The sequence below is a fragment of the Mandrillus leucophaeus genome, unplaced genomic scaffold, assembly GCF_000951045.1.
Source record: "Mandrillus leucophaeus isolate KB7577 unplaced genomic scaffold, Mleu.le_1.0 Scaffold200, whole genome shotgun sequence".
In the NCBI taxonomy this organism is placed as follows: domain Eukaryota; kingdom Metazoa; phylum Chordata; class Mammalia; order Primates; family Cercopithecidae; genus Mandrillus; species Mandrillus leucophaeus.
The window spans coordinates 1,286,978-1,298,837 of record NW_012102033.1 but is presented as its reverse complement, the minus strand read 5'-3'; the positions used below and the strand labels follow the sequence as shown (position 1 = coordinate 1,298,837).

The following is an 11,860-nucleotide window of genomic DNA, read 5'->3' as shown; positions in this document are numbered from 1 at the left end:
CGCAGTGGACAGGACCCGCGTGGGTTGGGAAGGAAAGCAGTGGAACTGGCTGGACCCCGCCTGGAGCAGCGTCCTGCGCCCCCTGGTTCTGGAGGAACCGCAAGCCGGAGAGGATTTGGTCCCCCCAATTATCACCCAGGCTGAGAGCGAGGGGGCGGGGGCCTTGGAGCCCACCGGACTTTTTTTTAAACCCGACAAGGGCTTTTTAACGTCACCAGATGGGGCGGGAGGTGGGGGGGTCACGCCACTCCCGCGTCCCACCTCCACGCCCGGGGCCGTGGCCCCCACATCACTGTGCAGCTCCCCGGCCCCAGCCACGCCTCCGGGGAAGCCCGTTTTTAACCTTTCATTCATTGGGACTCCAAACTGTGAGACGCGTTCGCCAAACTGTGACCCCAGACCTTGGCCCCGCCACACAGAAACCCCTGACCCAGACTGTGACATCCGACTCCTAAAATGGTCATCCGACTCCAGACTGTGACCCCTGACCCCAAACTGTGACCCGAACCCCAGACTGTGCCCCGACCAGACTGTGACCCTTGACATCAAACCGTGACACCCCCTCCTCCTCTTCCACCCTCGGTCGCTTTTCCCTACTCTGACCTAGGACACGTCCCCAACGGAAGCCCCGCCTTCCCTTGCATCGCGATGAACCCAACCTCCCTGAAGCCAAAACTTCCCGCCCTGCCGCACCTCCCGATACCCCACTTGTCACCAACCACATCCTCTCCAAATCCAACCCTTATTTGCGACCCTTCAGTGATGACCCAGCAGTCCTCCAAAAAACCTCCTCTTCCCAGATCTCCAGCCGGGTCTGGGGTTGGGTTGCGGAGGGGAGGGTCTGGGAGTCCACACTTCCCCACCAACCTCCCTTCCCACTCTCTTATTCCACATTGCAGTGTTTGGAATAAACCATGTTTTTATGCCTCCTCAGTCCAAGCCTAAGCTCCGTGTCTGTTAGCCCCCCTCAACTTCTCTGGAGGAAACAGAAACACAAAAGTCCCACAGGGGAAGAGGAGACAGAATTAGAGAGACAACAGAGGCTCTGAAAGGAGGTGGGTGGGGAGACAAAGACCAAGAAAGAGGAGATGGGAAGAGACCCTGAAAAGAGAGAAATCCAGAGGGTGCTGGGGCAGACAGAGACCCCAAGAGAGTGGTGAGATAGATCCGGGAGACAAAACATATTAGGATCAAAAGTATGGTTTTATTTCCTATGGCTATAGGCACCAAGGTTTGCTAGATTCTTAATATCCTGTTCATGCAAGCTAGGAGAGTGTCTGACATATCCCAGCCAATCCGCATTATCTTGAATGCTGTTAATCTCACCAATGAGAATCTATTTCTAACATTTCATTATGTCAATTAGCCAAACCGCTGGTGCTGATGGGCGATAAAGAGAGACGAAGCACTTGTAATAGCTGCCTCCAGAGGGTGGACTTTCTGATTAAGTGCTCGCTGACCAGAGCTGCAATGTGAATGTCTAGTTAGGCAATTGACTGCCCCTAGAGGGTAGATTGAACCGCCTAACTTACAGATAATATCCATCCTGTCTACAAGAAGGCATTTTTGAAACAAAGCCATCAAAACAGAGAGAGGAGAAGAAACCGGCCTTTTGGGTCCTCAGGGAGCAGAAACCCAATCTCCTTGCCAGTGAAAGAGCAAATTTGCGTACATGAATAATTAATTAAGTGGAAAGAACGCTCTGGGAATCAAAGTGGAAGATGCGGAAAACAGGCCTCCCGTAGAACTACAACTCCCAGGAGGCCTTGCCACTACCGCGAGGAACAGCGCCCAAAGTCACGCGAAGATGCAGTTTCTCCGTATCCGCAGGCTTTTTTCGCTGGCGCCATTACCTGAGTTCTCCTCCCGCGTTGCCGCATTACCCTCTCGAATTAGCTGTCCCTGGGGTTTCCAAGGTAACCGCGCAGGAGGGCTGATCTCATTAGGCGTAAGGCGAAACCCGGAAGTGACGCTCTTACCGGACGTCAGCAGTGAGAGGGTTCGAAGATGGCGGCGCGCAAGAGTCGGCGGCACACGTGTGAAACCGGGGAACCTATGGAAGCCGAGTCTGGCGACACGAGTTCCGAGGGCCCGGCCCAGGTCTACCTGCCCGGCCGGGGACCGCCGCTACGCGAAGGAGAGGAACTGGTCATGGACGAGGAGGCCTACGTGCTCTACCACCGAGCGCAGACTGGTAGGGCTGAGTCCGGACTCCAGGGTCCTGAGGTGGCTAATCCCCAGCCTTTAACTTGAGAGGTGCTCGGGAAGAGAAGGCTGGGGTCCAAGAGAGGATTTCACACCGGAGGCGGTTGATCCATGAGGGAGACGGGGACTGAGCTCTCACTGTCCCGTCTTAACTCGTAAACCCCTCCTTCCATCCCCAGGCGCCCCCTGTCTCAGCTTTGACATAGTCCGGGATCACCTGGGAGACAACAGGACAGAGCTTCCTCTTACACTTTACTTGTGTGCTGGGACCCAGGCTGAGAGCGCCCAGAGCAACAGGTAAAACCCGAGGCGTTTCCAGGACCAGGAGGCTCAGTTTCCAGCCCCTTCCTCAGGACCCAGGAGTTAGGGCTTCCGGTTTCTGCCTCTCGCAGACCCAGGAGTCTGGGTTTCCAGCCTCTCTCCTTCCTAAGAATCGTGGCATCTAGTGCGTAACTCACCCCACAATTTCCCCCAGACTGATGATTCTTCGTATGCACAATCTGCATGGGACGAAGCCCCCAACCTCAGAGGGCAGTGATGAAGAAGAGGAGGAGGAAGATGAAGAGGATGAGGAAGAGCGGAAGCCTCAGCTGGAGCTGGCCATGTTGCCCCACTATGGTGGCATCAACCGAGTTCGGGTAGGTGTGGTCCCAGGAACCTGCTCTGTGTACTCTGAAACACACCCGACCCGACCCCTGTGTCCCTAACTCCCAACATCCTCATGTCCTTTTTTTTTTTTTTTTTTTTTGTTTTTGAGACCGACTCTTGCTCTGTCACCCAGGCTGGAGTGCAGTGGCACAATCTCGGCTCACTGCAACCTCCGCCTCCCGAGTAGCTGGGATTACAGGCACACGCCACCACACCTGGTTAATTTTTGCATTTTTAGTAGAGACAGTGTTTGGCCATGTTGGCCAGGATGGTCTTGAACTCCTGGCCTCAGGTGATCCGCCCGCCTCGGCCTCCCAAAGTGCTGGGATTACAGGCTTGAGCTACCGTGCCCGGCCTTTTTTTTTTGAGATGGAGTGTCTCTCTGTTGCCCAGGCTGGAGTGCAGTGGTGTGATCTTGACTCACTGCAACCTCTTTTTCCCAGGTTCAAGCGATTCTCCTGCCTTGGCCTCCCAAGTAGCTGGGACTACAGGCGCCCGCCACCACACCCTTATAATTTTTTGTTTTTTGGGTTTTTTTTTTTGAGACGAAGTCTTACTTTGTCACCCAGACTGGAGGGCAATGGTGTGATCTCGGCTCACTGTAAACTCCGCCCCCCAGATTCAAGCAATTCTACTGCCTCAGCCTCCTGAGTAGCTGGAATTACAGGCACATGCCACCATGCCTGGCTAATTTTTGTATTTTTAGTAGAGACGGGGTTTCACCATGTTGGTCAGGCTGGTCTCGAACTCCTGACCTCGTGATCCGCCTGCTTTGGCCTCCCAAAGTGCTGAGATTACAGGCGTGAGCCACTGCGTCCGGCCAATTTTTTGCATTTTTAGTAGAGAAGAGGTTTCACCGTGTTGGCTAGGCTGGTCTCAAACTCCTGACCTCAAGTGATCCTCATGCCTCAGGCTTCGAAAGTCAGGGTATGTTTTATGTTCTTCACTTTTCTCTTTGGTAACATAGTGAGTTACAGAACTTGTCTGATGGGGCTGGCATGAGGTCAAATGAAATAACATATAGTGCCTAGAATAGCACCTGGTTGTATGTAATAGGAGGTATGTATTTTCTGTTACCATTCAGGAATTATTTTTGGTTGTGGCTGTTTGTTTTGTTTTTGAGTCAGGGTTTCACTCCCATTGCCCAGGCTGGAGTGCAATGGCGTGACCTCGGTTCACTGCAACCTCTGCCTTCCAGGGTCAAGTGATTATCCTGCCTCAGCCTCCCAGGTAGCTGGGACCACAAGTGCACGCCACCGCGCCCGGCTTTTTTTTATATTTTTAGTAGAGACGGAGTCTCATCATGTTGGCCAGGCCGGTCTTGAACTCCTGAACTCAACTGATCTGCCCACCTTGGCCTCCCAAAATGCTAGGAGTATAGGCATGAGGCACTGTGCCCAGCCTGTTTATTTGTTTTTTTGCTTCAAAGCTAAAACATCTTCTGATCAGGTAGACCTGTAAATAGAATGATATGGTATGTGAAGAGCACTTAGAGCAGTACTTGATTTATAGCTGGGACTGTCTGTTTCCATGAAATTATTTTTGCTATGTTTCAGTACTGTTCTAGATGCAGAGGATTTAGCAGCAAGCAAAAGGTCTGCGGCTCCATGAACTTACACACTAGTCGGGGAAGGGAACGAGATGAAACTAAGTAAATGTGTACCATGTCCAGAGGTGTTAACTATCCTGGAAAAAATTCAAAGGAAGCAGGGGAAGAGGGTTAGGGTGCTCCAGGAGTGGGTTGCTATTTTTAAACAGTGTGGTGAGGAAGTATTCAGTCATAAAATGCCATTTGAGTAGATATTCACAGGTAGTGGGGCAGTGAACCCTGGACAAGAATTTGCAGGCAAGGAAAACACAAGTTCAAAGGCTTTGGGGTGAGCTTGGCATGTTTGAAGAGTTTCAAGCGAAGCTGGGGAGTCCAGTCTGTCTGGAGCAGAATGAACAAGGAGGGACAGTGACACAATTTGGGGGGCGGGCACAGAGAAGACATTGTTCAGAGCCTTGTTGGCCACTTTAAGTACTCCAGCTTTTAACTGGGAGACATTGGAGGGTTTCCGGGCAGAGGAAAGACAGGGTCTGGCTTTTGTTTTAAAGTGATCCCTCTGGCTGCTGTTTTAAATATCAATTGCAGAGAGGCAAGGGTAGGAGGAAAGAATCCTGTGGGAAGACTTATAGTATTCAGGGCAAGGATGCCATCAGTAGTAGTGTGACAGCAATAGAGATCATGAGAAGGGGGTTGGAAGTGAGGGGTTTTGTTTGTTTTTTTTGTTTTTGAGACGGAATCTCACTTTTGTCACCCAGGCTGGAGTGCAATGGCGCAATCTTGGCTTACTACAACCTCTGACTCCTGGGTTCAAGCGATTCTCCTGCCTCAGCCTCCTAAGTAGCTGGGATTACAGCCACCCACCAGCACGCCTGGCTAACTTTTGCATTTTTAGTAGAGATGGGGTTTCACCATGCTGGCCAGGCTGGTCTTGAACTCCTGACCTCAGGTGATCCGCCCTCCTCGGCCTCCCAAAGTGCTGGGATTACAGGCGTGAACCATTGCGCCCAGCCCTGGAAGTGAGCATTCTTAGTGTAGCCAGCGTAGGTGCTGGGCATGAGGAAGAAGGGACAAGACAAGAATGAGTCCTGTAGTTTTGGGCCTGAGGTGGAGAGGGAGCAGTTGCAGGTGGCGATTAGGAGCTTGGCATTGGTTAAGTTTGAATGCTCAAGCTGGCATAGTGGCTCACACCTGTAATCCCAGCACTTTGGGAAGCCAGTGCAGAAGGATGACTTGAGACCAGGAGTTCCAGACCAGCCTGGGTGATAAAGTGAGAGCCTGTCTCTGCAAATAAAATTTTTTTTTTTTTTTTTTAATGAGACACAGTCTCGCTCTGTCACCCAGGCTGGAGTGCTGTGGCGCGATCTCAGCTTACTGCAAACTCTGCCTCCTGGGTTCACGGCATTCTCCTGCCTCAGCCTCTAGAGTAGCTGAGACTACAGGCGCCTGCCACCACGTCTGGCTAATTTTTTGCATTTTTAGTAGAGATGGGGTTTCACAGTGTTAACCAGGATGGTCTCGAACTCCTGACCTCGTGATCCGCCTGCCTCAGCCTCCCAAAGTGCTGGGATTACAGGTGTGAGCCACCGTGCCCGGCCTACAAAAAAATAAATTTTTAAAGCCAGATGTGGTGGTGCTCACCCATAGTCCCAACTACCTGGGAGACTGAGGTGGGAGGATCACTTGAGCCCAAGAGGTTGAGGCTGCAGTGAGCCGCGATGGCATCACTGCACTCCGTCCTGGGCAGCAGAGCTGGACCCTGTCTCAAAAACAAAAAAGTTTGAACAGTCAGTGCAGCAGGAGTCTGGAGCCCAGGAGAGATGTCAGGGCTAGGGGTACTAGAAACCTTGTGGCTGGACTGGGTCTCCTGGTGAACAAACACAGACGCAAGGAGATCCAAGGACTGAGCCTTGTGGCCTTCCAGCATTTAGAGGGTTACCAAGACCAGGAGCCTGAACACCCTCCCAAGGACTGGCAGGAATTGCAGCCTCAGCTCCCAGGCATCTTGGGGCTCTATCCTCCCACCTCAACTCCCCGCTCTGCCCACTCCCACCCCGCTGTGGAGAACTGTCCCGGTTACCATGCTGGTTTTTGCAGGTTATGATTTTCTTCCCACAGAGGTTTCTAGGAGCTGTAGTTCCAGGCCTCGGAGATCTGAGGAACCGCGCTTCTGGTTCTCTGGGATATGGGGAGCTTGTGGTCAGTGCCCCAATCCTCCTCTCTGCTCATTTCACATCACCCTTCCTCCCCCGGCTCTTCTGCAGGTGTCGTGGCTGGGTGAGGAGCCCGTGGCTGGGGTGTGGTCAGAGAAGGGCCACGTGGAGGTGTTTGCGCTGCGGCGGCTTCTGCAAGTGGTGGAGGACCCCCAAGCCCTGGCGGCCTTCCTCCGGGACGAGCAGGCCCAAATGAAGCCCATCTTCTCCTTTGCTGGGCACATGGGCGAGGGCTTTGCCCTTGACTGGTCCCCCCGGGTGCCCGGTGAGTCCCTGGGGTGTTGAGGAGTCCCCGGGAGGTGGGGCGAGCAGGCTCCGCAGCAAGGGGCGGGGCGCTTAGACTCCAGGGAGGGGGGCGAGCTGCGGCCAGGTGGGGCGAGGTCATTTCCTGACGCCCTTCCCCAGGTCGCCTGCTGACCGGTGACTGTCAAAAGAACATCCACCTCTGGACACCTACGGACGGCGGCTCCTGGCACGTGGACCAGCGGCCATTCGTGGGCCACACGCGCTCTGTGGAGGACCTGCAGTGGTCACCGACCGAGAACACGGTGAGGGTGGGCGGGGGTCTGGTCGTCTAGTTCTGATGGAGTTCGTGCCAGGGACCTAGACTCCTAGGTCTGAGGGAAAAGAGGGCTGGGAGCCTGACGGAGACTTAGTTTCCAGGCCAAGTGCTAGTAAGGGGGACAGTGGAAGAGAGAGTAGCCCACCGCTGCCGGGCATCGGGACCACTCAGACTCCGCCTCCCCCAGGTGTTCGCCTCCTGCTCAGCTGACGCCTCCATCCGCATCTGGGACATCCGGGCAGCCCCCAGCAAGGCCTGCATGCTCACCACGGCCACCGCCCATGATGGGGACGTCAACGTCATCAGCTGGAGCCGCCGGGAGCCCTTCCTGCTCAGTGGCGGGGACGACGGGGCCCTCAAGATCTGGGACCTTCGGCAGTTCAAGGTATTTTCCCAGCCTGCCCCCAGGGTCTAGAGAAGCTTGCTCCCAGCAGCCCTGGGATTTGTAGGATCCTCCCTCCTTGAATGGTTTTATTCAACAGAGCTGGAGAGCCCTTAGAACTAGACACCTGCCTCTTCAGGGTACAGAGGAGGAAACAGGCTCAGCAAGAGGAAGAGTGGTGCGTCTCCACTCTGGGAGTCACTCACTCCACCAGGGGAACAGCTGACAAGAAATGGAGGGGCTGGGGCTGCAGAGGCCAGAACTCTCACCTGCCTGTGGGCAGAAGTACAGCCGTCTGTACAGCCAGTGCTGAGAGCTTCAGAGAGTGGTAGATTTATAGATGCAACTGAGAATCGGGGCCCAGCCTGCTCGTTGTAGGAGAGGACTGAGGCACAGAAAGGACAGGAGCCGCTGTGACATGACAGCCAAGCTAGGGGTTGACACTGTGGAGCTAGGAGGGTCCCTGTGCAGGAGGAGTTGCAGTGTCTGGCATCCCTCTGGACAAAGCCACAGCTTTGTGTGGCTCTGCCTTCCTGGGCTGCCATGATGTCATCCTTTTTCCCCTCCAGTTTGATCGTTTCTATAGCATCAGCCCTGGGGAAGAGGCTGGAGATGGATTCCAGCCTCCCAGGCCCACCAGGTCACACAGGGCCCAGCTTGTTGACCATTGGAACTTCAGAGCCGCTTCTCCTAATGAGAGAGACGCCAGTTGAGCGGGGCCTTTGCTGTAGTGAAAGTGCTGTCATTCTTAGTCTTTCTCTGGGTCGGCTTCCGGGGATTGTGCTTCTGCCTCCTTTCAGGCCTTTGTAGAATCTGCCAGGAGAGCTCTGGGAGAGCCATGCCCTCCTTTTGTTGTTTTTTTTTTTTTTTTTTTTGAGACGGAGTTTTGCTCTTGTTGCCTAGGCTGGAGTGCAGTGGCGCGATCTTGGCTCACCACAACCTCCCCCTCCTGGGTTCAAGCCATTCTCCTGCCTCAGCCTCCCGAGTAGCTGGGATTATAGGCGTGCACCATCACGCCCGGCTAATTTTGTATTTTTAGTAGAGACGGGGTTTCACTATGTTGGCCAGGCTGGTCTCCAACTCCTGACCTCAGGTGATCCACCCACCTCAGCCTCCCAAAGTACTGGGATTACAGGCGTGAACCACCGCGCCCGGCCCATGCCGTCCTTTTACAGGGAAGGAAACAGGCAGGCAGAGGGAAGAGCAGCCGTGACCTGAGCTGGGAGGGGCTTCTTTGCAAGTCAGTCCCAATTCCCAGCAACCCCTGGGCTGGTCAGCCTTCTTAGCAGCCAGAATTACCCTGTGTCCCTTTTCTGGACTGTGGGCTTGTGAGGGCTTAAGAGGTGGGGCCTTGGCTGAACCCTGAGGCTCGAGAGGGGTTGGGGGTTCTGCCTGGGTCCCCCCGAGGAGTCAGGCTGAGGCATTCAGAGCCCACCACTCCCATCCTGTCCTTCTAGTCTGGCTCCCCAGTGGCCACCTTCAAGCAGCACGTGGCCCCCGTGACCTCCGTCGAGTGGCACCCCCAGGACAGCGGGGTCTTTGCAGCCTCGGGTGCAGACCACCAGATCACACAGTGGGACCTGGCAGTGGAGCGGGACCCTGAGGCGGGCGACGTGGAGGCTGATCCCGGACTGGCCGACCTCCCGCAGCAGCTGCTGTTCGTGCACCAGGGCGAGACCGAGCTGAAGGAGCTGCACTGGCACCCGCAGTGCCCGGGGCTCCTGGTCAGCACAGCGCTGTCGGGCTTCACCGTCTTCCGCACTATCAGCGTCTGAGGCGTCCCACTGGCCCTGCTTTTGCTTCCTGCTTGGAAACTGAGGTCGAACTGGGCCCCCCGGAAGGGGTTCATTCGGGTCTGTTGACTGGGACTGGCTGGTCTCCGGGCTGCCGTGATGGATTCTGTTTGATGTGTTGTTCTCTAGAAGGCCTGGGTCTGATCCAGTGACTCCTCTCACCAAAGAACTTGGTTTCACCAGGGCTGTGTAAGACCACTCCCACCCAGAGACTTGTGTGGCCTGGTGTGGCCTGTGTGTCGATGGATTCCTTCCTGTCAGCTGTCGCCCAGGCTGGAGTGCAGTGACACGATCTTGGCTCACTGCAAGCTCCGCCTCCTGGGTTCAAGTGATTCTCTTGACTCAGTCTCCCGGGTAGCTGGGATTACAGGCATGTGCCACCACACCCTGTTCATTTTTCTATTTTTAGTAGAGACGGGGTTTCACCATGTTGGCCAGGCTGGTCTCAAACTCTTGATCTCAAGTGATCTGCCCACCCCGGCCTCCCAGAGTGCTGGGATTACAGGCGTGAGCCACCGCGTCCCGTTTTGACTGCTGGTTCCCAGCAGGGAACTCGGGGGATATACAATGGCTGCATCAAATTTGAGGTGTGGGTTCTTCCAACACAATTTGCTTCTGCCCCTTGTCTTCTTGCCAGCTGGGTTTGACCAGGATTTCCCCGTGTGGGGGCTACATGTGACCCCCTCCCCTCCTCCCTGACCTAGAAGCTGGTGCTGTGTCGGGAGGAAGGTCAGGGCTCCTGAGCAGCAATAAAGGGCCAGGAAGAGGCCTGAGGTGCGTGTGAGACTCTGGTCCTTTGGCCAAGCCCTGTGAGGAAACTGGGGGGAGTTTGGGGGTGGGGAGGAATTTGGTGCCCGCTGCCCCCAGGCCGCTAGGCTAGGGGAGGCCACTGGGAGTCCAGTGCAACCCTCCCTCCGCCCACTGGGTGCTGCCACGTTCTACCTTCTCTAAGTGTCCGTTCATCTGGAACTCACTTGGGCTGTGACAGGGGCCTTACCCCTGCCCCCCACCAGCTGATGAAGGCTTCATCTCAGGGAACTCAGGAGCGCCCATTTCTCCTTCAGTCCTCCCCTTTATCACGTTTCTTTGTGTCCCCCTCTTTCAGAGTCTCGTGTCCCCCACTGTCAGTTTCCCTGCCCCCCCAGTTGCTGTCTCCTCCGCCGCTGTCTCCTGTCCAGCCTGCCTGGGCTGTGGCCCAGCCGCTCTGCCTGGCCGGCCTCCCTGGCTCCCCCTCTGCGACTCTCAGCTAGCCCCACCCCCGGCCCCCCTCCATCCAGCCTCTGATCCGTCTGTGGACTCCGAGGTCGGGTGCCTGTCACACGGCCCCTGGGACCAAGGACAGACTACAGCCCCTTGGCACCCACAGAGGCTTCCCCTCAGCCCTAACCAAGGAGCCCCCAGCGGAGGGCATGGGGGTGGGCCGCCCCACCAGGTATGTGCCTCCACGCAAGGCCCCGCTGAGCCATCCCCTCCTGCTCTGCTGCATCGTCCCCATCCACCTCCCCCAGCATCCCTGTCCTCAGCGTGGCCCCCTCAAGGAGGTCCTGTCTTTCCATCAGCGACAGGCTCAGCGCCAGGAGAATCTACCCCCAGGTTCAGTGCCGCCACCTCTCACCCCATCCCCATGTTATGCATTTTCTCACTGGCTTCCATCCTTTCAAACAAAGCCTCTCTCTCTCTCTCTGTCTCTCTCTCTTTCCCCCGCATCTCTGTCTCTCCCATCTCTCTGCCTCTCTGTGTCTTCACAATTTCATCTCCCCATGTCGCCGTTTCTTAAAACATTTCTCTTTTTCATTTTCCCAATTGCCTTGTCTACCTCTGTCTCCTCTGTCTCCCTCCATCTAGGTCTCTGTCCCCCCCCTCTCTGGGTCTCTGCCCCCCTCTGTCTCAGAGTCTCTGTCCTGTCACCGTCTCTGTTCCTTTCTCTCTGGGTCTCCGTCCTTTCTCAAGGTCTCTGTCCCTTTCCCTCTGGATCTCTGTCCCTTTGCTTCTGGGTCCCTGTCCTGCTTGGTCCCTGTACTTTTTCTCGGGGCACCCTCTCAACACCCCTCCTCCTTCCCATCTCTGCATGTCCTTGTCTTTCTGCAGTCTCTGCTTTCCAACCTGCCATCCAGCCCCCACTGGTAGGTGGGGAGCAGCGGGGAACACCCCTGGTTTTGGAAGAGTGAGAGTGTTTATTTGGGTGGGTAAGGGTGGGGCCTGGGGGTGGGGCTTCTTGGCCTCAGATTAGACAGTGACTTTGACACGAAGTTGAAGCACCTTAAGCCCTGTATGTCCTTTATATGGAAACATTAAGCTGCTCTTGCAGGTCAGGTGGAGGATCCCTTTCCCTCCCGCCCTGCTTTTGCCAGGGGAGGGGGGTGCCCCGAGCCTGAGTCACAGCCAGCCTGGGAGCTGGGCCATGTTGGCCACAGACAGCCCCCTGGTGAAGGTCCCCGTCGGCTTTGGGAAGTAGACGTGGGTCTGCCTCACGGGGCTGAGGTGGGACTGGAGGATTTCAAGGGCAGAGCT

At 55.7% G+C, this 11,860-nt stretch overlaps 3 protein-coding genes across 3 annotated transcripts in view; all 3 read left to right on the top strand.

The window, feature by feature from the left end:
* The window catches only part of GRIN2D (glutamate receptor, ionotropic, N-methyl D-aspartate 2D), a 77,845-nt gene extending 77,302 nt beyond the window's left edge, over positions 1-543 (top strand). The window contains exon 16 of the mRNA XM_011979404.1: positions 514-543. Within this exon, the coding sequence (XP_011834794.1) occupies positions 514-543 (30 nt within the window). The remainder of the gene's footprint in view (positions 1-513) is intronic.
* The window catches only part of KCNJ14 (potassium channel, inwardly rectifying subfamily J, member 14), a 26,233-nt gene that overhangs the window by 2,691 nt on the left and 11,682 nt on the right, over positions 1-11,860 (top strand). The window contains exon 2 of the mRNA XM_011979372.1: positions 1,808-1,812. The gene's annotated coding sequence lies outside the window, so the exon portion shown is untranslated. The remainder of the gene's footprint in view (positions 1-1,807; positions 1,813-11,860) is intronic.
* GRWD1 (glutamate-rich WD repeat containing 1) lies at positions 1,191-9,614 on the top strand. Its single transcript, XM_011979370.1, has 7 exons — positions 1,191-2,194; positions 2,385-2,502; positions 2,681-2,843; positions 6,664-6,877; positions 7,018-7,160; positions 7,362-7,559; positions 9,014-9,614. The coding sequence occupies exons 1-7, from the start codon at positions 2,008-2,010 to the stop codon at positions 9,329-9,331; spliced, it is 1,341 nt and encodes a 446-aa protein (XP_011834760.1). The 5' UTR covers positions 1,191-2,007; the 3' UTR covers positions 9,332-9,614.